The sequence below is a fragment of the Nematolebias whitei genome, chromosome 10 (genome assembly GCF_014905685.2).
Source record: "Nematolebias whitei isolate Nwh7 chromosome 10, NemWhi1, whole genome shotgun sequence".
In the NCBI taxonomy this organism is placed as follows: Eukaryota; Metazoa; Chordata; class Actinopteri; order Cyprinodontiformes; family Rivulidae; genus Nematolebias; species Nematolebias whitei.
In genome coordinates, this window is record NC_056507.1 from 12,622,828 (window position 1) to 12,648,477 (window position 25,650).

General features: G+C 37.7%; 1 protein-coding gene across 1 annotated transcript in view; it reads right to left on the reverse strand.

Moving 5' to 3' along the window:
• ppfibp2b (PPFIA binding protein 2b) overlaps positions 1–25,650 on the reverse strand; it is a 71,217-nt gene that overhangs the window by 31,700 nt on the left and 13,867 nt on the right. Inside the window, 3 exon segments of the mRNA XM_037683366.1 lie at positions 5,797–5,946; positions 17,115–17,228; positions 22,011–22,097. Coding sequence (XP_037539294.1) covers positions 5,797–5,946; positions 17,115–17,228; positions 22,011–22,097 — 351 coding nt within the window.

Below are 25,650 nucleotides of genomic sequence, written 5' to 3' on the forward strand. Positions count from 1 at the left end.
AAAAAAACGAAGTCCAGATGACATGATTCAACCTTTTTTGTTGTTATATACCTGGATGACTGAGAAAACAAACTTGGTGTATGATTGTTGCTTTTTTTATTCTGTTTCATTTATCTATGAAATACAGATAAAACAAAAAAATAAATCAAACATTTTTGACTGAAAGTATTATGTTTTTAAATAGGGATGTTCCCCTACTAGTTTTTTTCAGACTGAGTAAAAGTACAAGATCAAAGTTAAGCTCAGGTAAAAAAAAAAAAAAAAAATCCAACAAAGTTAAGTCAGGTCCTCTGGACAATTTCTTTTTGTGGAAACATTTCGTCTTTCATCCAGAAGACTTCATCAGTCCGAGGAGCCACAAAAAAATCAGTCTTAAAAGCACCTTCACATAGTGGGTCAACCAGTTTGATGGAGCTAAGATGCTTTCTGAAGTCCACCCTCTCTTCCATCGACTCTTCTGAGGCAGCCATGGCCAAAGTGGTTCAAAACATCAAAGTTCATGCTCAATATAATCCAGGTAAAAAAAAAACCCACCAAAGTTAAAGCCAGGTCAGCTCGACAGTACTTCAGTTTGGGTACTTGTCGATACCGAGTACAAATATGTATTAATATAGATGTATTGAGTAGTTAATTAGTTATAAAACATTACACAATAACTTTAGAAACACATTTCTTTAATTATGAACTACAATAAACAGCCAGCTGTCTGACTTTAAATATCTTTAAGCTATGAATATTTTAGTTAACTTTTGTCCCCAGTTACTTGCAAAGCAGACAAGGAAATTATGTCACTAACCATAAAAGTGGTATCAGTTTGAAGTATTGGGGTGATTTTATGAGTACAAGTACAAATATTTGGAGCTGCCATCAGGCCTGATAAAGACCACTACACTTGAAATTAAAGAGAACATCCTGATAAAGATAATATATAGGACAGTAGTCAATCACGTCAATAAGACTTAAAAACTAAATTTTTGCTGTCAGCTGTTTAGTTTCGTGTGTCAGACTCTGACGGGTGGTACTGAAACTGTCTGTGGAGACCAGTTGATGTGTTCTGGCTTGTTTCACTATAGAGGCTAGTATCTCATTTCATCATCACCACTGCTGATAAGCCGTGATGGGGATGTTTTTACCACATCCTCATTGTTTGTTATGAGATGGAGGCGGATCTTTAATCACCTGAGACCTTCTGTAATGTTTCACCTACTGTTGACAAAGAACTGTGGGAAAGCCTTTGGCGTGTGTGATTTGTTAATTGGTTTAGTGGGAGTTTCTAACCTGTAAGACAACAAACCAAGTTTTGGATTCTAGAGTTTCAAGAGAAAACAAAAACATTTATTTTCCTTCTCTCATCACACTCGGCACAAAGAACCCCATCGTGAACTTTGGGAGAATTTCTTGAATTTTATTAAAAGTTGCCCTTATACATGTTGATGTGAGGTGTAATCAAACAGACTTATATGCAGTGGCCTTCATTTCCTTTACCTATTTTAATTTTTTTACCTGAGTGACACTTTTGCCATCATAAGTACCAGTAATGCATTTTTGATAAAAAAAAATCCACCATCAAAATTAAAAACTCAATGTTTTGTGCATTTTTTTTTTACATTTGAACTTATTACCACTAATGGCATCCTAATTATACTACAATTTGAAATATACTGTAAGGTGAAACTAAGAAATTTGTTTGAAATTAAACCAGAGGCAAATGTGACCTTATTGGTATGCTTAAGTCAATGCTAACATTTATTTTTAAAGCAGTTATTGGCTGATAGGACATCAATGTTGAGCATTCATAGCATTTCTTAATTGTAGTAGATGTTGCTGTTTATTTCCTTCAATAATGGAAGAAACAAAAGGATAGTAACAGCTTTGAATGGCTTGTCTGGTCATATACCGGTACTCAGTTCTGCGCTTTAATTATTGTTTTACTCTTCGCTCCTAACTCGTCTAGAAACTTTTAAACTGTAAATCTGCACATTTCTGGTGTTAGTGAGACAAAATACTTAACCTTTGTTTTAATATTTGTTTTTGATGTATTTGTGAGGTAACACTAACAGCCAACAACCCTCAGGCTGATAACAGATTCAAACTTTGTTAACATTAAGCACATTGTCCACCCATCACAGTCCTCTTTACTGAAGCCATCTGCCACGAGCCAACAGGTGAGTCACACAGACAGGAGATGGAGAATTTAAAGCTCTTAAATTTCTGCTTAAATTACAACATGCTGCACATTAACAGGTATTTCTAGCAGCTAACACCTGAGAGAGGAGTTTTCTTTCAACAGTGACCTCTTAAGAAGAGCTTATGAAATGTTAGAAATGACAAAAATTTACACAAAATCCATAGTGCACAGTCTCTATGTACAACCTCTTATGGAACTGTTTATAAAGCACGTCTGTAAAACTTGATACAAGTTTGATTTTAAAGTAAATCATGCAGTTAGCAATTTACAAGTTATCCTATGAATATTTATAAAATAAATCAAGTTGACTTCCTTTAATTTTCTTCTCATAAAAAACCCAATTGGAACAATTCTGTGAGGAAAACCATCTATTTTAACTGTGTTGAATTAGTGGGATCAGAGCAGCTAGTAGTGAGTGCTGTTAACATCCTCTCCTGGCTCGGAGACAGTAAAACCATTAAAGCCAGACTCATTTTATATTTCTATTTACGGCATGTCTGAAGGACCCAAAAGGCAGAATTACAATATAATCTGAAAGGAAATTAGGTTTTAAAGTGACCAGAGACAACAACTTTAATGCACGTTCATGATATTTTAGCGAATTGGTAATTCCTCATTTTCTATTTTTGTTTTTGTGTTCTCATTCTGATCCACTGCTAACTTAAACTTGAAAAATTTCAGGCCAAAAACAAATGGATGACATCACTAAAGAAAAATGCATTAAATCGTCAATCCAGATTTTGGGAAGCTCCATCTATCTGAAATATTCCTTCATCTAGAGACGGTCTAAAAAATCAGATGCTAATAAATTTTGAACATATTGGGGGGGGGGGGGGGGGGATGCAAGTATTATAAAAAGTAGTTTATCTCTTTTATAGCTGCAACTCAAACGCTAAAACGAAGACAAAAGATTACAAGTGTCAATGACAAAATCAGTGGAGAAACTTGATGAAAACAATGGGCCTGAAGAAACAAGTTAAGCTGCACTAACAATTCACTGTAAGTGTTAGAACACTCACACAGCCAAGTCGTGAAGTCCTGATCATCACTGGCAGAAAGTTAGAAGAATAAAACAGACCAAGGTCTGGCCAGGATAAGGTTGCACGCCTAATTTGCTCAAGGCGTGGCAGAAATTGCTCCGTCAGCTCATGGCAAATGTCTGTGTGACACTTGTGATCAGTGCTAGTGGGTAATTGTTAACCAATTAACATTTAGCCAGCCTCCTGTGCTGACTGTACATGCTTAGAACGTGACAATCACTCCTGATTGCGTGCAATGCAGAGTGAGCAGTAAAAAGAGGCTCAGCGTGTGTTACTGGCTTTTCTGTATTAGCAAAGCTAATTCGGCTTCATGGGGTTCGTTAGCCTCCAGCATCTGCCTGCAGAAGTCCGACACCCTCAGTCGTTGTAGTACAATGGTGACATCTACCGTATTTTCTGGTGTATAAGTCGCAGTTTTTTGCATAGATTTGTCAGTCCTGCGACTTATATGCCGATGTGATTTGTATATGTTTTTTCTTCTATATTCATAACACAATTTTTGACAGACACTTTAAATGTCAAAGAACTGCAACAGTGAGTCCTCCCATATGCACTTGCTTCACTCAGCTGGTGCAGGCGGAATGTTGGAAAGCTAGTGGCTACGGCCATGATGGATGGATGGATGGCACTGCACCACCAGGCGAAATGAAGCTGTTTTGACCATTAAATAAATGCATAATAAACGCGACAGCTCAGTGGTGACGCATTATAAATGCAACTTAAGCCCTATTCACACGAGATTAGTTTTACCTAGGGACCACATGCTATTTGTAATAATTACGGAGACTGTCTGTGTTGTTAATTCCGTGCAAATCGGCCATGTCAGTAATTTGTAAAGTAAAAATTCATCCGCAAATTATCTACTATATTTTGCTGAACTCTGAGGCCTGTGATAATACCAATCCATTGTGAATAGGCATCTCTGTGATTTGGAAAGAAATGGGCAGGATCCGATACATAATGAGGCGGTTTTTGTTTAAGCAAAATCATTTGGAAAAATATAGAACAAGGCTACTTTAAGAACGCGCTACTCGCTTTGGCTTTTTTAAATTTATTGTTTGTTTTTGTTTTTGCTTCGGCTTTTATGCTGCTACTTCCTTCACCGCAGATGACAAGAGGTGCGGAGACGCACACGTGATCAACTGACCCATCCATCCATTATATTTACCCTCTTCTACCTTTTTGGGTAGCGGGAGTCGCTGGTGCCCATGTCCAGCCATCACTGTGCGAGAGGCAGGGGAAACCCTGGGCAGGTCGCAAGCCCATTTCAACCAGCGGGTCAGTAGACGTGTGGCTGCTCACGCGCATGGCTGGTGACAGCTGTCCATCTGAGCTTAACGTGGCTTTTTTTACCTCTTAAACCGGCTAGTCGGACCTGCCTCCTCCTCAATGAGTAGATTAACACAATTTTATATTGTGCATTCTTTAGTTTTCTTTCGTAATGATTCGTAAAACCACATCAAAGCCTGAGACCGTCCTGGACCGCACATTATTATATGGACCAGCCTTGTCGTGACAACGGAGCGAGTTAACATCATATCTAGAAGATGTCCGTAAATTTCAGCTAAATCTCGGGCTTTGGTTATCTTGTGCGAATGTGCCACATAAAAAGCAGACGCTGGGGAGTAATTTATTTATTACACGTGGTCCTTAGGTAAAACCAATCCCGTGTGAATAGGGCTTTATATGCCAAAGTGACTTACAGTATATATGTTTTTTTTCCTCTTCGTGATGCTATTTTGACTGATGCGACATATATTCTGGAAAATACAATAATTTCCCACCTTCACAGTGTTGCATACTACAAATCAGAGGGATAAATATAGTAGACATATTTCTGACTTGTGGGCCACCCAAACAAGTCTTGCGTACATGTGTATGACTTTGGCACACAAATTAGACAATGATTGTGCATCGCTTGTTCGTCTTACTGTTATCAAAAAGCCCATACTAGCCTCCTCCTGACTTAGTTCAATACACAAGACGTATAGCTTCTAGACAGTGTATGAGATCTTGATTTTTTTTTTAATTCTTAGAGTTTGCATGAACAAAAAATACCAACAATCACTGCCAAAGGCTTCTACAGGGCTAAAATACAGTGACGTGCAAGTCTGAAGCTCAGTTTGGTAATTTTTTCCCTGTATACTACATGAGGAAGCACCTAAAGGTGGGCTTTGAGTGAGCCATTACTTTATCAGAGTGAAAGAAAAGTCTTATAAAATAGCCATAAAAGATTCATTACATACGATATCCAAAGCAGAGCTGTAAAAATAACTTTTATTCCTTTTAGGATAAAGGATAAATCTGACTCAACATTAAGTTTCAGAAATCACATGTTGGAAAACAGAAGATAAACTTATATTTTAGTAACATTTAAAGATTTTTTTTTTTTAATTCAACACTTTACATTAAAGATGTTACATTTCTCACTCAGATGAATCCAGTACAGATCTTTTTTTTTTAAAGGACACGCCGATCCATTCACTAAAGAAAAAGGAACTCCTTGCTCTCTTTGAATGAGCGGAGAAGCCTCGGCTCAACGTAACACGGGTTCGTTAACATCCATACCTCAGCTTTGTTGTTTTGTGTTTCTATGGGATCCTGAGGGGGGGTCTCGGTGTGAGTATCCTCCATGCTGACCAGCTTTAGCTTCAGGTAGGACACTTCATCCATCAGATCCAACTTCTGAGTCTCCAGAGAGGTCCTGCTCATCAGTTCCTGGAAAGAAAACACACACACATGTGGATTACACATAAAATATAACACTGGGACTGTTTTTAAAGTTCAGAGTAACAGAAAATATCATACATGGAAGTTTGTACTTCCACTCAGCATGACACTGTTCCCACACAAACAGAGTAAATCCAGCTGGGGGCTCAGACCCCACAAGGCTAAATATACATGCTCCCAGACACAGGCGTGCAGGAGATACTATAAATACATGAGTGTGCTTCGCTGGTATGAGTGGGAGGATACAAAGCAGCGATAAGGGACGTTCGTTCAACTGAACATGACGGTTTGTTTTTCCTGATTCACAGTTTTCTCAGCTCAGTTCCTCATCCGATCGTCTTCCAATCCCACTTCTTCTTTTCTAAACTCAGAATTGAGCACTGATGTTGAAACTCCTCATATCCACCATTTTGTTTCAATTTTGTAGAAACATTTAGGAAAACTGTGTAAAACAAAAAAAAAAACGGCAGTATTTTGAACTTTAGTTGATGTAAAGGTGATGTAGAAAGCTCTAGTTTTTGTCCATCCTGACATGCAATTTTTTTTGTACTGAAACACCTATTTAAAATCTATTTTAATGAACTTTAAAACAAAAAAATGCACTTCCTGTATTTAAAAAAATAATAATTTTTGTGCAAATTTGAAAAGTCTGAATCACAACGGACAACACTTTTGTTTGAGAAATAAAAAGTAGCTACATTTAGTCGATTTCTTTTCATTTGGTGATTTTCACCTTGAACAAAATAGATTATTTGATTGCCAGAGTGCCTTTATTGATAAATTATTTTTTGTGCTCTAAATTATATTGAGAATTTGTCATTTAAACAAGTTGGAAGTCAGCCTTTCAAGGCCCGTGTTGTGTTCAGTGTCTCGCCTGAGGACACTCTGACACAAAGCAGGTCCATGAGTCCAGCCCAGGAACTTTGAAGTGGAAAACTTTTTTTGTTCCTCTGATCCACAACTGATACAATTTTTTTACATCTATTTTTGAGATCAATAAAACAAAACACACAAAAAGCACAACATCTTTCATCTCTCCTACTGATTACTGAAAACTAAGGCAAGAGCCCGACGACAAACTATTATACAGCAATCAAGCAAAGACTTTGTTTTAACTTGACCTAGGGCTGGACAATAATTCGCTATCGATATATATCACAATATAATTTTATTCAATAACGGTGATGTGAGTTTTAAGCACATTTTTGATATTTCAATATGCATTAGGCTATGATTACAACGTTTCACCGACACCTTTCTTTTTCGGTTCAGGTTGAAGCGGCTGCATCAGTTTCAACCCGAACAGAAAAAGCCGTGACACAACTACGTAAGTGCGTGGTGACGTACACCACAGCTCGAAGGAGTCAGCGGTAGCAGGCTAAGCTAAGCTAATCGCCAACGTGCGGTAAGTTTTCGCTTCAAAATGAGTGCCCATGACCGTCAGGATGTGACTGAACAAGCTTTCACAAGCAAAGAGAAAGCAGATGACATAAATGATAAAAAAGGAAAGACTAATTTGGCGGCGTGGAAGTGGTTCGGCTAGCTAAGTGCGCTGAAAAATGTGCCGAAGAGTCGTTCCAACTAGCGGTGGGAACACATCTTAAGAGTTTCCACTCGATAGAATATGTTGAGAGTCAGAACATGAAGCATAATAAAAGTCTGAGCCAACGTGTCCCTGAAACAACACCCCCCGCTGTATCAAGAGAAACCCATGCAGCAAATGCAGACGTTTGCTGCATGGGTTAGGTTATGTTGTTGTTTAAAGTTAAAACTATTAATATTGACAAAGCTAAGAATTTTATGATTATTTGACGGTGATTTCAAATTTCTTTGAAGGCTAAATACAAATAAAAGGTGAACATTAATTTATTTGTAGTACAGTTTTTCTGAGGCTTTTATATTGTTTATATCGATGTCGGAATTATATCGTTACCGACCGAAATTAAGAAACATATTGTGATAAAACTAACAAAGTCCATGCTCAATAATCCAGGTATACAATCCAACATTTTTCAGTCAGGTCATCTGGACAGTTTTTTTTTTTTTCACAAAAAAAAAAAAAAAAAAAAAAAAAAAAAAAACTGTCCAGATGACCTGACTGAAAAATGTTGTATTGTGATAAAAGTTTGGGCCATATTGTCCAGCTCTACTTTGACCTTGATTTGTGACTTTCACCTCAAAGCAGAAGGGATTAAAAAGTGTATGTGACACTCTTGTCTAGTAATGATGCATAAGAGTATCAAGTTTTATTGAATTATCTTGAGCGGATCAGAGATTATGGGTGGGACAAGAATGTTTGCAGACGTACGTATGGACAGAGGGATGGAGACGATACCATAATACATCCCACCTTTGATGAATATATAGAAATGGCTCATTTTTACTCCACAGATTTTTCATGTGTGAACAGTAGATGAAGAAATATTACTGTTATTAGAATAATAAAAAAGATTTTTGTTCAAAATGCAACTAGTCAACTAGTGTTCAATCAACTACAGAGGACTTTTGACGGATTATACGTACAAGAACCAAAATCAAGACATTAACACATACAGGACCTACAGAGTAACTTTGGGATCTCTACACATTTTCCGATGCAACCATCTGCACAAAGATCTATCAGTATATCAACTTTTCTGTTGAAACTTGTAAATCACAAATGTGAGGGACCTGATAATATATCAGCCTACTTTTTTTGCAGTTCAAGTTGTACCAATATTGCCCACAGTGATACAGTGATGAGGATATGTTTTATTTTATTTTGCTGCCCCAGTATTTGTATTTCTACTCCATAATCAATAATAATCCTAATCTCTTTGACCACAGTTGGGCACCCTTCCACCTCAAATGGAAACGTCACATGTTAAAAGCACATTGTGTCAACACCACAAGACCACACAGTCAGACAGACGGACAGTTAAAAGCCGATAATCCCTCCAGTTCAGCAGCCGCTCACACACAGACGGTCTTAACTCAGAAAATCTGCTTAGTTCTTGCAGCTGTCAGTTTGAAATCCAACACCAGCGTCACATTACAGAGAGATAAGCTGCGATCTTTGGAGGTAATTTATCAGATCTCTGTGGTTAAGGCTCGCAGCTCAGCTGCTTTTAAATCAACACATGAGTTATTGCCATCTTCCTTAGAGCATTTCTATGTCTACAAATACCTCTGATTACCCGGAGGATATGTAGAACTTCAGTGACAGACAGAGAAAAGCTCAAACACTTCTGTTGTTCTAGAGTAGGGGTTCCCAAACTTCTCAGCTTTTGCACCACAGAACTAAAGTCACAAAGACTGGTGACACCAGCTGCTGCTGATTAAAGCAGACAAACGCTGCTAAAACGCCACATTCACAAAAGCCTCGTCAAACATTATTGTGTGAACGTTTATGAAGCGTTCACACTATTGTGATACAGTTTTCTTTCGTATGCTTTTCACCACATTTTTTGTGCTATTTGAACAAATCATATATAATCATAAATCAAAACGTACTGCTCATTCAGGAGAAGGGTGCTATGACTTTTGGTATTGGTGCAACTTTAGTTTTTTGAAAGATTTTGCCTTTTCTGCCTTTTTGTTTCTCTTAGCAAACAAAATTTTACATCCTTCAAATCTTTAGATCTGTTTACAACTTTTTACTGCTCCTTTCACACTTTGTTCTGCTTCAGCTTCTTTCAGCTTCCTTTTGCAAATTTAAAAATTTTTCAGCTACTTTCAGCTAATTTCAGCTGTTTTTCGTGCTGTTTTGTGCTCCTTTCAGATTTTCTCTAACTACAATATTTTTGTGCTTCTTCTAACTTCTACTAATTTCAGCTTGTTATGCTCTATTCATCTCATTTATGCAAGTTTCAGCTTATTATGCAATTTTAGATAGTATTTAGCTGTTTGATGCTAATTTTAGCCTTTTTGGCTAATTCCACATGTTTGCATTCATTTCAACTTTTTTCAGCCTAATTCAGCAAAAATGTGCTCTCTCCACTTCCTTCTTGTAATTTCAACTTCTTTCTACATTTTTAGCTACTTTTCAACTGTTTTTGCCAATTATTTCCACTTCTTTGTGCTCATTTCTGCTTCTTTCAGCCTAATTGGGCAAATGTGCTGGTTTTGCTTTCTTCTGCTAATTTAAACTCGTTTTACGTTTTCAGCTACATGGTTAGCATTTTTAGCTAATTTCAGATAAATTCAAATTTTTTTGTGGTCTTCTTTCTGACAATTTCAGTTTGTTATGCTCCTTTCAGTTTATTTCTGCTAATTTAAACTTTTTCTGCAATTTCAGCTACTTTTGAGTTGTTTTAGTGCTCAATTTAGCTTTTTCATCTAATTCCACATTTTTTTAGCTCTTTTCAGCTTCGTTCACTTCCTTCTGGTAGCTTAAGCTTCTTTCTGCCTTTTCAGCTACTTTTCAGCCACTTGTTTTAGCTAATTTCAGCTTTTCTAGATAATTTCCCAAGTTGTGTGCTCATTTCTGCTTATTTAAACCTAATTCAGCAAATATGTGTTCTTTCTGTTTTCTTCTGCTAACTTTCTGCTTGTTCTTCTATTTAAGCTACAATTTCAGCATAATTTTTTAGCTAATTTCAGCTGTTTTTCAGCAAGTTCTTCATCAATAAGCATTCACACTACATTTTTGCAGGAAATGCAATTTCTCTAGTATTGTTTGTTATCCATTTATGACTGATTCTTTGTAACAGTTAGGGCAAAGTATGTGGTTGTCAGTTGTGTTAAAGTTAATCTGATTTCTGCAGCTCTCCTCAAGACCCACCACTTCATGATCCACTGTGAGGTCCAGACCTCAGCTTTATGAAATTATGTTTAGGTGTGTATGAGCTTTTTTTCTGTAAACGACATGATCAACATACAAGCCGATTTTCAATTTAAACTGAAGTTAAAAAATAGTGTTATTTTAGAAAAATCAGAATAAGTCCAAATCTGTGTCAGCAGGTCAGACCTGTCCAGAAATCAGAAATCGGTTTCAACCCATAAAACTTAGACCAGTGCATCTTTAATTTCTTGTTATGGGTGTGTGCAAGTCTCACATCCTGTTAACATTACTGTTCTCATAACGTTGTAAATGATGTATAAAAGGTCTCAGCAAGGAAATACAGCATGACTACATGCGTGGGCGGCCCGCCTCTGGCAAGACTTCATGTTGTTTGCTAAATAAAGACTGTTTCATATAAGTTAGGCTTCAGTTTGATGATGGATTCCCTCTCTTTTGTCTTCCCCCCCTCACTAAAACTCACTGCATGTTTGCGTTAGCACATGTCGTTTCCAAACTAAAGTCTAAAACTGCAGGCAGGGTGGGGGAGAAAAGTGTTAAAACTGCAAAACAGACAAAGTTGTTGCCTTTGAAAGTTTTCGTTTTTTTAAAACATGAATTTATCCAAGGGCTACATCATGCCACAAACATGAGCAGCCAGGATAATCCTCAAAACAATTAATCCTTGTTAAGTTTACGGCATATTCAGAGACTGAAAGAGCAGACACGTTTTTTTTTTAAGTCTTTTAGTCTTGATCTTAACAGACAGAGACGATTTCAGAGGCACAAAAAGACACAACAAAATACCACACAACCATTATCTGCCGCCACACCTTCATGTCTCTTTAATAAACACGTCGCGTCACAACATGTCACAAATGCAAAGACAAACCAGCTGCAGAAAAGTTCAGCTGATGCCAATAAAACCTTGAAGCTGCAAACACAATTCACAATGCTCCAAAAATAGATACACTGCAGAAAAAAATCCAATGTAACCGACTGTCAATATGTAAAATCAGCTGTAAGGGACTGCAATTAGAAAAAACTAATTCTAAACATGTTGGAATACAAATGTTATTTTCAGCTCCCAATTACAACTCAAAACCTTTGCTTTCATTTTCTTTTAAACACATTTTTCTAAATAAGTGTGGCTGAATAATTAGCGGATGGTAAAAGCAAGGTGATGCAGAAAATGACTCAGACCTGGCAGGGCTTTTTAAATTCAGGCTTTGGCCTTTTCACTCTCAGGGCTGACAACAAGGAAGACAAAGAGCCTGTTGTGAAGCACAAACAGAAGTCTTATTCTGATTCTGTGGCACTCAGTACTGTGGTTCTGTTTGTATTCAGCTTGGCAGACATCAGGAGTTTACTTCATTTGTGACGTCAAGAGAAACATTTGGAACAACTTGAGGACATTCACAGATGAAATCCAAATGTGGTGAAAATGGTTTGATATCTAAGAATTTTTTTTTTTTTAGTTATTTTCTCCATCATTTATTTTTTCCTATATTCTGTGTCTTAAAAAAAAAATAAAGTCCAATGTATATCCTTAATTATAATTTGGGGGAGGTTAGAGAAGGCGACGGGGGAGGTTGCAGGTTCAAATTCAAAGACTGACACAAAAATTAGGCTTCCTCCACCCTCACTGACCTCCTTGTGGGCCCTTAACCCTCCAGTTGCTCCCCAGCCCTCTGCTCCACAAGTGTGCTCTCACACATGAGCCATTACAAGGATACCACCATCTTTGTTTAGTGTTGCCTACTAAATACGGCACGCAACGATTTGTAGGATTGTTTGGGGGAAACTGACAGTGAAGTCAATGATGGACAGGTTTTCAGAATTAGAAAATTGGACTGTTGTGCAACTTAAAGAGTTTTTGTTGGTATGTGATGTGCCTACAGTATTTCTAATTCGAGAAAGGACAAGAGCTGTTATGCTGCTCGTGTGATGAGATGGAAGCCTAAAATGACGAGCCTACATACAATCTGGAGGCAGGTCTACCTATGATTCTAGAAAGGCTGAGTAAAAAACATCCTTCTTGGCTGCACATGGTATTTGGCATAAATATTAATTGGTTAATCTGTGTTTAATGGTGGTAAATGCCTTTTTTATTGTGGTCTTTAACCATATGCATGGACCATCTATCCATCTACCCATCTTGCACTTGTTCCAAAGTGGGGTCGCGGGGGCAGCATTTTGAGCAGGGAGGCCCAGACATCTCTTTCCACAGCCATCTCTTCTGGGAGGACTCCAAGGCATTCCCAGGCCAACTGAGAGACAGTCTCTCCTGCATGTCCTGGGTCTCTAATACTAGATCTATACTATAATACATCTATACCGCTAATCCTAGACCTATACTATAATACTAGACCCCAACGCTAGATCTATACTATAATACTAGAACTCAAATACTAGACCTATACTATAATACTAGGCCTATACTAGACCTAGAATACTAGATATATACTATAAGTGACATATACTATAATACTAGACCTCTAATACTACATCAACTACATGAGCCTAGGTGCGACTATCATAAGTTTTCATTATTCCATATACAGCATTCTCACTTGTTCTTGAATACTTGATCATTGTTGCACATAAACACAGCACAGTGATCTCCATGGCCCATGTTCACACTCGTTCAAGTCACACACCGGGCACCCACAAACAGGTCCACGATGCTTTGCATTTAAAAAGGTGCCGTTATCAGCAAAATGACTCATGAAATGGGAAAAATACAGAAACGAATTTCCCCACTGGGGATTAACAGAATATAGATAAAAAATAAATAAATAATAAAACAACAAACTGGAAACCCAAATCTAAAATGACATTTTACAGAAATCAACATGTTTTGAGACCATTCACTTCAACAATGACAGTCCTAGTGATTACCGTACATTGGTTCACACATCAGCGACTCCATCCTGCAGTTGGAGGTCAATGAAAAATTAGAAATCAAATCAAACCTAAATGTAAAATCTCTGATTTTGTATTGAAACCAGCTTTTGAAGTGATTTTCTTTTGAAGGTGAGTAGTGATATCCTGCAATGTCAGAAGTCTCCACTGGGAAGCTGAGTTTTCGTGAATGTTGATTATCTATATTAAATTTTAAAAAAGTTTAGATTTTCAACAGGAAGGTTTCAGATTTTTATTGTCCAGTTACAATGTCTACACTAAGAAGATAACTAAATCACATATATAGCTAAATATAAAATTCTTATATGGTAGAAATAAGTTTAGCCTGTTAGTTTGGCCTTCCACACCACTCTTAGTCTGTATTATGTGTCCTTCTGAGAAAGATACATGCATAGTTAGTTCTTAATAATCCTGTGGATTATATGAATGTAGACTCAAAGCATAACAGTGTTCAACTACAGTTTACTCAAAGATCTAATAGGGGAAAACAAGCTGTTTTAGCTTTTTAAGTTATTTCCCACCAGAAATTAGGTGAACTTTATGCCCTCCAGGTCCCAGAGGGATCAGTTGTCTAAATGTGCAGACGAGTCCAGACTCCTAATCTCTGATCTCTTCACAAAGTTATTGCTCAAATCAGGGATTCTTATTAGTTTGCTTTTTCTTCTTGTGGTAACATTTTATTTGTTGCGGGTTTGGCTCCATCTTTGAATGGGAGGGTTGTTGCTGTTAATGCAGAGAGGCTGTGCAATCGCTGCAACGTGGGCTGCACGGGGTTGAAAGAAGAGGGACCTGATGGACAGGTACAGATTACAAACAATACCTTACAGATAAGCCCATCCATCAGTTTTTAAACACACCCAAAGACGTAGTTTTTCTTTTTGTCCTTTAATTTTACGTTTCATATCCATCTCCTATGTTTACTTTGCTTATTGTGGTTGTTTTTTTTTAACACTGTGTAGAGCATTTTGGTCAACTCTGGTTGTTTTAAATACAACTTAAAAACGTATATATGTCAAATCGGGTCAAGACAAACTGGAACACACAAACACTCCTTAATTTAGTCATTTCCTGTCACAAGTAACCATCTACTCCCTCTCACTCCTACAGCTAAATAAGAACCGTTGATGAATAACAGTTACTTGAAGCTGTACTGGTGCTGAATTTCATAGGGATCATAACTGGTTTGTGTAGATTTTTTTTTTTGTCAGTTCCATTTCAAAACACATACACTGACTAATAATCCATTACAAACTGTTGTGAGTGTCCCTGGTTCCTGTTTCATTTGTTCAAGCTCAAACAGTCATGAGCGTCACCAGAAGGTTTTGGCAAATTAGGCAGATTTTGTTACCCATTTATATTTTAAATATTTAAAAGATCAGGATAAACTTATTTAGGGGGGAAAAAAGATAATTAATACTGCTTTTGGATCTAAATGATGAGAATAAAAGCACACATAAAACCCATTAAAGACTGATTAAGACCAGTCGAATCAACAAAATGAAACCTGTTGGTGAAATTAGTTTTTCCAGTAGGGAGGAGAGACAAAACATTATTTCCACGCAGATGAACTTCACGGTTGTTTGTTGACAATGAAATATATTCTCCAGCTCTAACACAAATGATGCTGCATAAATTTAACCCATCATATTTAGGGTTTTACATCCTAAAATACAAAATACCATGGCTCACTGATACAGAAATATGCAATTTGTTGGTAAAAATAAAGAACTGCAACTCTGCTGTGAGTGTTCACCAACGAAAGCTGAAGCACTGAATGATGAAATCGTCTTTTTTACTGGAATCTGTTGCAAATTCCACTAGTGGGAGTTAGCTGTGCTTGTAGGACATAGGTTACAAAAATGCCTTAACTTCAAAAATGTAGCTCTAATCTCATCAATGAATTCTCATTTGATAGTGATCTATGTGAGAATCCAGCTGCCTGATGAGACATGTGATACAACTCAGCAGCTCATTTATTGTTACTGACTGTTGAGGCCAGAAGTGGCCCTTTGAAAATCTCCACTCATCCTCTCAATTTTCTCAACTGGAAAGAAAACAACTTTTAAATAAGTATAAAAGTATAAAGTATAAAAACCTGCATTTTATCAATGAAACTTAAAGAAGTCTAAATTAAACATCTTGGGAAAATATGCCAAAAACCTTTGGACTAAGAAAGGCAACTCAGTTTTAAGCTGTTTCCAGAAATACGCTCAATCTTAAAGAATCCAAAAAGCAAACAACTATTTTGTTTCATATTTAAACTAATAAATATAAATATACTGTCACAAGAGCCAGCTCAGAGAAAATATGTCATATAGTAGTCCCTTGTTTATTGTGGGGGATCTGCGATAAGTGAAAAACCGCAAAGTAGGGATAGTAGTACATGTAGTAAATAGTAGTTTATTTTAGTATTTATATAAATATATATAAATACAAAGCCTTCGCACACTCTTGCAATATTCTAAACAATGTTTCTAAACTAAACGCTCTAAAAGAGCACAAAATGTCAAGATTTCAGCTCCTTGCCATGGCTGCACTCTGCGCTCTCGGCCACGCCCGCTTCTCTGCTGCAGAACGGAGATCGACAGAGGAGGAAGGAGGAGGAGCTGCAGGAGGAAGCTTCTCCTGCAGTGTGGGCTGCACACAGGTGCAACAGGTGCAAAATAATTTAAAATATTTCATTTTAAATAAAAATTGCATGCAGATTGGGCGACACATCCATTAATCAGCCAATGTGTGTCATGTACATTCTTATTTTGAAAAACCGCGACAGAGCGAGTCCGTGAACAACGAACCACGAAGTAGAGAGGGACTACTATATAACTTTTTTAAAACATATTTAAGCTATCAAATATCTCATAATAAGAGCCAGCTCACAAAAAACTATGTCTTATATTCCTAAAAGGTATTGGGGAGACATATTTTTATTAAGCATGCTAACTATGCTACAAGAAAAAGTCTAAAAGGTTAACAGTCTTAAAGAAAATTCATTTTCTCATTTCTTTTCATTCATTTCTTTTTTGCGGCACTTTGATTGCTTTAAGCTACAATGTATCAATTTGGCACTTTAGAAAAAAGCTGCCTGCCCCTGCTGTAGAAACAAGGTAATTATTTTGGTTTTCATAAAAAAAAGTTTAAAAATAAAAAAATATATATAATAGTAATTGTACCCCGGATATAAGTGGGACCTTGTTTTACCATACAGAAACATATCATAAAAAAATTATAAAACAAAACGGATTTACAAAAAGCATGTTAAAAAAAAATTACATAAAGAAACATTTAGGAGCTCGATCAGGTTGATGTCTGACTACGGCTGAACCGGGTCAGAATTAGTCCAACAGGAAGCTGCTAAAACAAACATGTTTCCCACATTTGATTATCAAAAGTTTTAAACTATTTTCCACTCAATAACTTATATGAGTCAAATCTGTTTAAACCCACAGCAAAAGTCATTTTTAGAGGGTTCTACCTGCTGCAGCATTTCCTCTGTGGAGACCAGTTTCTGTCGGTGCTCCTCCAGAGAGCTTTCCAAATCTCGAATCTTCTCTCCTTGTGCCTCCACCTGGTCAGTCAGAACGCTCACCTGTGGGTGGGAAATTAAAAAAAAAAAGGTTTTCTATGAAAACAGAGAATTGTGACGCAAACTACCGCAGCTGGAAATATAAAAATACTGTTAATTAAAATATGAACTACATGAAAGAATGCAAATCCTCTATTATATTACATGTGAAAGATTTGAACAAAGGTTTTGTAATCTGTTAGTGCTTGTAGTATCTGAGGGGGATGACTCTCAGTTTCTACCGCACCAAGTTTTAGCCCAAAATAAAATGTCTGACTTGTAGTGATTTAGTTTGCTGAGGTCAATGAGCTGTAGCTCGTCTTGAATCATGTTGACTAAAGGTCAATTAATTGTAAATGGACTTCTAATAGTTACTTTATGAGTTTCATTAGATCTCAACCACTGATTAATGGGATATTTTGCTAACAGACGCAGTGTAAAATGATTAACAGCTTTTATGATAGTGAGCGATAATAAGCAAATTAAAAAAAACAAAATTAACGGCCACAACAAACAAACTGAAAACAATTTAAAAAAACATAATAATGAAACAGGCAGCACGGTGGCGCAACTGGTAGAGCTGCTGCCTCTCAGCGAGCAGGTCCCTGGTTCAAACCCCGGTCCAGGGGCCTTTCTGGGTGGAGTTTGCATGTTCTCTCCGTGCATGCGTGGGTTTTCTCCGGGGACTCCGGTTTCCTCCCACAGTCCAAAAACATGCATGTTAGGCTGATTGGTAACTCTAAATTGTCCCTAGGTGTGAGAGAGAGAGTGAATGTTTGTTTGTCTCGTTTGTCTCTATGTGGCCCTGTGATGGACTTGCGACCTGTCCAGGGTGTACCCCGCCCCTCGCACAGTGATTGCTGGACCTGGGCACCAGCGACCCCCGTGACCCAAAATGGAAAAAACGGGTAAAGAAAATGGATGGATGGATGGATAATAATGAAACATTTTAAATAACTAAACTCCCTCAAGGATGAATAAAGTAAAAAGTTGAATTAAGGAATAAATATGCAATCATCCTTTCATTACATATAAACATTTAAAACTGTTTTTTATTTATTCTTGTAGAAATTGTGATAAAAAAGGGATAAGGAATAATTTTGATTTTAATTTAATTTTTGGAGATCATCAAGACCCTTCATTTGGGGCAGCACGGTGGCGCAACTGGTAGAGCTGCTGCCCCTCAGCGAGCAGGTCCCTGGTTCAAATCCTGGTCCAGGGGCCTTTCTGGGTGGAGTTTGCATGTTCTCTCTGTGCATGCGTGGGTTTTCTCGGGTACTCCGGTTTCCTCCCACAGACCAAAAACATGCATGTTAGGCTGATTGGTAACTCTAAATTGTCCCTAGGTGTGAGTGAGAGAGTGAATGGTTGTTTGTCTCGTTTGTCTCTATGTGGCCCTGTGATGGACTTGCAACCCATCCAGGGTGTACCCCGCCCCTCGCACAGTGATTGCTGGACATGGGCACCGGCGACCCCCGTGACCCAAAATGGAAGAAGTGGGTAAAAGATGATGGATGGATGGATCAAGACCCTTCACTTGGTGTTCATTGTGACCCCCAGTTGAGTCTCAGCTCCAGCTTTGTCTTAAAGACATCAACAGAATGAAGAGCAGGGAAAGTGACAGAACTGTAACGTATGATAATGTTGCAGATAAACATGAACAAAACAGAAAAAACTACAATTTCTGCTGGTAAACAGGTTTTTTTTTCTTAAAATCTACACATCCATCACTGCAAACCTCAACACTTCAGCTCCACTCAGCAGCCTGCCACTCAGGAATGCTTTTCACGTTTTCTCTAATCTCCCTGACAGCATGTCCACCTCTTGCCAAACTCACTCCAGCTCCTCTTCATCATATGAGCTGAGCTCCTCTGACAGCAGCTCTGTCACTTCTCTGATTCTGAGCCCTGCGGTCACATCCTGTGTCACAGAGATGAACAAGCTGGCAACTTTTAGGCTTTTAATTCGTTAAAATCCAGATTACAAACAAAACGAACAAACAAGTTAATAATTTTTTTAAGTCACTTTTAAAGCTTTGAAGGAATGCATATCGCCCACTGTCTTTCATTCCAGAGTTTTAGACTAAGATCTTATGTTGAGAATTGACAAACAGTCAACCTTTGAAAGTAACATGATCTGTTGCGTTTTAATGTGTTGTGCATGACTTTCAGCTACTACCACACTAAACTTTAGCTCAGTATCTTTAAAACTGACTATTTTTAAGTTTGCTATGATCGCTTTAGCAGTGGGTCATCTCAAATGGATTTGACTCCAACTTTTTGAAGTCAAAGTTGTAGATGTGCAACCAACTTTAATTTCAAGCAAATTTGTCCAGTGGTTCATGATTTTTTTTGCTAACAGACAGACAATTAATGCCACAGTGTTAAACATAAACATTCAGTCTCAGCTACAACCACAACAAAGTTAAGCTCAATTGCGGTAAAACTGACTGTTTAATCCATTTTGTGTCTTTTAAGTTCGATAGCTGCGTCAAACATCTTGCCTTGGGTTGACTCCAAAAGACAATGAACTGTAAACGTACATCCAATGATTACTTTCCGAGTATACAATAAAAATCCATTCAGTGGTTAATGAAATGTTTTGCTAACAAACAGACAAGAGTTGATTCAAATAGAAGCAAAGTTTTAAACACGCCTTGAGCAACTAGTGTTTAGAGTTGGGGACCGGTCTTTGCTACTACCTGATCAAAACTGAACTTAATATCTATAAAACTGACAGTTACAGCCATTTCTGTGTTGGATAAGATCGATTGGCTGAGGCAGACATCCTGAATCAGGTTGGCTTAAAAGTTAATCAGTTATAGATTTCAACCCGGTGGTTACTTTCTGGAAGTTTTAATAAAATGCATTGATTGGGTAATGCTAAAAGTACAGACAAACACATGCACGCTCAGACAAGAGCAAAAACACAAGTTTCTATTTTAGATCTTTATCACACAGACAAGAACAGCTATGACTGCAACTATTTGAGTCCATAAGGTAGTTTAACGTGCAACTTCTTACCTCGTTTGAGCAGAAACGATTGTAGTACCGGCTACAAAGCCCGTATCCGTTAACATAAAAACCACACAAACACTGCAGCAGGACAACACAGCCAGGTAAAGAGAAAGTAAGAGAAAGAACTGAAAAGAGGAACTGTCAACAGCCAATTAAATCCTCAGTGAAGAAACAGAAGCCCCGGTCAACCTGGTTATCAACCAATGAGAGCTGTCAGAAGAGGAATGTGTAACAAGTAGGTGTGTGTGGGGGAGAGGTGGTGGCAAGGAATGAGATCTGGACTTTAGATAGCTTTGTGAACCGGGTCATCCAGGCGGGTGGTGTACTCCTCTCTTATATGGAGGTTATCATAAGCGAAACACAAACTCACACAGGAAAAAGGAGCCCGATGAGACGTTTGATAACAGCTAGTTAAATGTGGGGAATTTAAAGACAGAATGTGGAAATCACAGCTGCCTGAAGTGGTCATTAAACTGATCCCGGAGCAGAAAGAACCTGTTGACATCACAAGAGACATATAATCATCTTCAACTGGAGTGCTGCTGTCTTGATGTTCAAAGCTACAGTAAAAGTTGTCAGTGGCTCTGACGGCGTTCAGACATGTTTAGTTTTTTTAAAAGAAAAAGAAAAGAGTGATTAAAGACTGTAGAAATTAGGATGTTTTTACAAGTTGGCAAAAATCCACCCGTAAAACATGAATTTTCACATTTAAATTCTCGTGTCAAGAATAAACTATAGATTTACTGTTGTTTCTTTTTGCTGCAGAGCGAAAAGGGGGAATTAGAAATGCCCTCCGTCCATCTGTATGTCCATCCGTGTTGTATGTTGCATGATAACTTAAAAAAATAAACAGGCAAAGAGGTATCCACTTCCACTTTGGTGGTATGGAGGCTGCACAGAAGTCTGTTGAAGTCAGCCTCCCCACCATCACAGACATCTACACCTCAAGATGCAGGAAGAGAGCCACCTGCATCATGAAGGACCCCACTCACCCAGCACACACACTTTTTGCCCCGCTCCCCTCAGGAAGGAGGTTAAGGAGCATTAAGTGTAGAACCACTAGACTGAGGAACATCTTCAACTCTGAGGCAGTTAGACTCATGAATATCTAATCAGAATAATCACTGTGAAAAATCACATCATGTTGCTGCTGATCTGTTTCATGTTGCTGCTGATCTGTTTCATGTTGCTGTGCTCATGCGTGCTCATCTGCTCACACAGACTCGTGTTCGTGCTGCTGTTCGGCATATTGTCTTTACACTAATAGTGCTTAGTGTATTTTTATTAACGTTTTTCTTCGTTCACATCTTAGATCTTATTACTGTTTTTCTTTTACATTTTAATAGTTTTGTTGGACGTAACTGGGACCCTGTGTACACAATTTCGTCACGCTCAGAGCACATGTTGTGAATGACTCAGCTACTACCACATCCAATTATTGCTCAATATTTGTAAAATTAACCAAGTTATTGTCGTGATGGTGTTTTTTTTAATGCAAGTTGGTTATGACGGCTAGAAACAGGTTGACTCCCAAAGGTATTCAATTGCAAACATACATCCAGTGATTACTTTCTGCAAGTTTCATTAAAATCTCTCCACATGGTTCATGATATTTTTTGGTAACTGACACATGAACTCTCACACACACAGGCAAAACATTACTGTTCATATTGGTATTTTGCCAACTTTTACAACAAAGGATAAATAGCAAAATAATTGTTTTACCATGTGAGTAAAACACTAAGCAGTCTGTTCAAGAATGAAACAAAAGAAACATTTCTGCTCTGACCTGCAGCACGAGAGACTCCTTATCTCCCTCTAGTCGAAGCAGTCGTTCCTGGTAGGTTTCATTGCTGGCTGGAGAACAGAGGTTCACCTGGAGACATAAAGAAACATGCAGATTAACAGGAAGCAGGAGGAGGCGGGATGTGATGACTGTAAACATCTAACATGTCAGCTCAGCATGACCTCTGCACCAAATCTGCACAAAACTTATTCTTGGCAGCACAGCAACTCTCTAGTTCAAATATTATTAGAAAAATAAAGAAAAACTATCTTTATTATAGCCAGACGGTGGTTAAGTGGAAACCACAAAATCCATAAACAAAGTGTAAAAGTCAGTTTTACAGATACCAAGTAAAAATTTGGCATTGCTGTAGCTGAGAGTTGTCATCAACACAAAAGACTGAGTGCTAAAAACACTACAAGACATCTTAGGTTAAAAAATGTGCACACAAGACATTTGCATTCCTTCCATCTGATAGTTTCATTCCTCTGATGATGACATCACCATGAAGCAGATTGACAGTACCTTTTTCATTCAACCGTTATTTATACAGGTGCACCTGTTCAGGTACAGTACCTGTTTAGCTACTGTACATAAATCAGTGCAGCACAAAATTAACCCCGTCTTTTTCCCCTTAAATACAAACTCAAGTAAATATATTGCAAATTATTGCCCCGCACTGACGCACCATTGTTTCAAGAGTTGTATACCTTGTATATCATGGGTTTTTTTTAACTCCTGCACCAGGAGATCACAGAGTTGTTGTTCAGAGCACATGACATAGCCTTATGAAACATCATCATTTATGTAGAAAAAACCCTAAACTGTTTCTGAAGCTCGTGATAAAATTTTCACAAGACTGCCTTGTTTTCATGCTTGACCTCTGAGTGGAACAAAGCTTGTCTTATATAAACAGATATGAGGTTTTTTTGTTTTCAGGAAAAGTACCTGCACCAGACTGTTCAGAAATAAAAACGCTTTCTAATATCTGCTTAAGAACAGAGCAAGACATTTTCTTCTAATCTGAAGCTTTTGACAGTTTTCAGCTCTGTTTTTTAAAAAGTTGTTGCAGAATTAGAAGTTCAATAACGCCAAGAAGTAAAAATAATAGTAAAGCAAAACGACTGCAAACGTTGTAGTTTCATCAGTCAGATTATCCTGTAATTGTATTTAAAGCTGCAGACTCTCCCTAAAACAGGGATCTTCCTAAACACACACACACACACACACACACACACACACACACACACACACACACACACACACACACACACACACACACACACACACACACACACACACACACACACACACACACACACACACACACACACACACACACACACACACACACACACACACACACAAAAACAACATAATTGCTGCTTCCTTCAGCTTTAGAGCCAAATAAAACATCATTTGTGCCTTCATGATGATAGATCCTTGGACTTATTACAAAACACCTCAAAAAATATGGTAATATCATATCTGAGCCCTTCAGTTAAGCTGCACTATTTTATTCTATTTTTTAGTTCTAAATTAACTGCTAGGACATTTTCACATTCACTGTAATTAGATAGGACATATAGATAGGTTTTTCATATATGGCAATAAAAGAAAAATAATAAAAGAGGGGCAATATGAATTAAGAATGTACAATACCGTACAAAGGATAGAGAAAAGGTAACAACCGGTGTGAAAGAGTTGGACTCATTTAAAAGAGGTTTAAAGGCTTTAGGGAAGATGGATGGTGAGGTTTAAAAGTGGTAGATACCCAAATATTTGTAGGAATCAACAAACTCAATAGGGACACCATTTGAGGATAAAATCAAAGGAAGAACTGCTAGGACTGACTTCCTGTTTGAACAAAGCATCCCTTGGTTTTGTCGGTGTTTAGGACAAGTTTGAGATATGGAGCAAGTCTGACTGGATGATGTTTAAAGCAGATTGCAAAAGCTGGAAAACGTTAATTGTTTTAGCTCAACAATAAACAACTGTGATGCTCTGACCTACATTAGCTATATATATTGCAAAGAGTGTGGGCCCTAAGACTGAGCCTTGTGGTACACCATTGGTGACTGTTAAATAACTGGAGGAAATACCATTATGCTGAACACATTGCCTCCAATCTGAAAGATAGTTAAAGAACCAACCAATGGTGTGTTCTGAGAAACCAATTTCTGAAAGCTTATGACACAAGATGTTATGATCCACAGAATCAAAAGCTTTAGACAGGTCTAAGAAAAGTGCAGCACAATAATCCTTAGCATCCAGTGCTTCAACAATGTCAACCTTCAGTGAAGCAGTCATTGTGCTGTGTTGTTTCCTGAAACCAGATTGATGGAGAGTAAGTAAGTTAAAGTAAGATGTTAAATGAGTCCAAATACTTTTTGATTTCAGTTTATCAGGTTTTTCTAGAACCTTGGCTAAAATGCAGAGTTTAGAGATCAAAGTTATGTTTAAAAAGTACTGCATTTCAAAATTTACAATAGATGGAAAAGGATGCATTTTGTGAAACAAACCTGTTAAAAAAAATTAAACCAGAGTTCCCTCAGCTGGCAGCAGTGTTTGGTTTTATGGGCTACACACCCCCCCCCCCTCCCCCCCCCCCCCCCCCCCCCCCCCCCCCCCCCCCCACACACACACACACATGTTCTGCAACAGGCAGCGCTGACATGAATCACCTGCACTGAGTCAAGATGGTGAAACATTAATCAGGTTAACGTTCAATCATCTTGCTCAAAGTTCAGCTCGTACAATGAGGCATCTACATGTCATCTAAATGTGGAAAAGTATAATTACTGAACACATAAAAATCAGTGCATGTTTTGTTGTTGATCCCAAACCAACTAAAAGGTCTTCTAAAAAAGGACACCGATTTCCTATGACTCAAGTAAATCAACCGATCTTTTCATTACGAACCATGTACTTAATATTTTTGTCTGTTATACAATCGGATTCATAACTGTCTAAAATATCCTTAAATTGTTTATTTACATTTAAAAGGATACAAAAAGCTTTAAAGCTAAAATATGGGGCCACAGTGTTATTTGTTAGTGGCTTCTGGCTCTCTTCCTGCCATCATCAATGATCAATTCTGAACAGGATCTAAACATTGATATGTTCTGTTTTTAATGCTTTTTTTGGCGTGACAAACACAAGATGGATAATGTTGAGTTTGAAACCAGCAAACCATCTTCAGACTGGGCACTTTTTACTAAAACTGTGGCACAAAAATACAGTTCTCAGCAAAACAACCAAAAAAGAAAAAGAAAAAAAAAAACTTTACAATGATCTGTTATGAGTCTAAGAACTCAGACAAAACACCTTAAACTCTGTGTGTAATCCATGGTGATCTGGGGTCAGAGAGATCAGAGGACATTTGCAAGACCCAAATCCAGACGTGACCATATGGATACGAAATCATTCAACTATTTCTTCACCCAGAATGTTTTATTTTGCAGTAATTTATAATTTTTGGTTCACCATTAAATTGTATTTTTGTAAACAACTCTAGTTGACGTTTTCTGAGTTCAATAAATCTCCTACTATTTTTATGAGCATTATATAGTAAATACTTGTAAATGATAAAGATATTTACAGCAAACACCTACATAACTCCGTACCAGTTGAGTAAATTTGT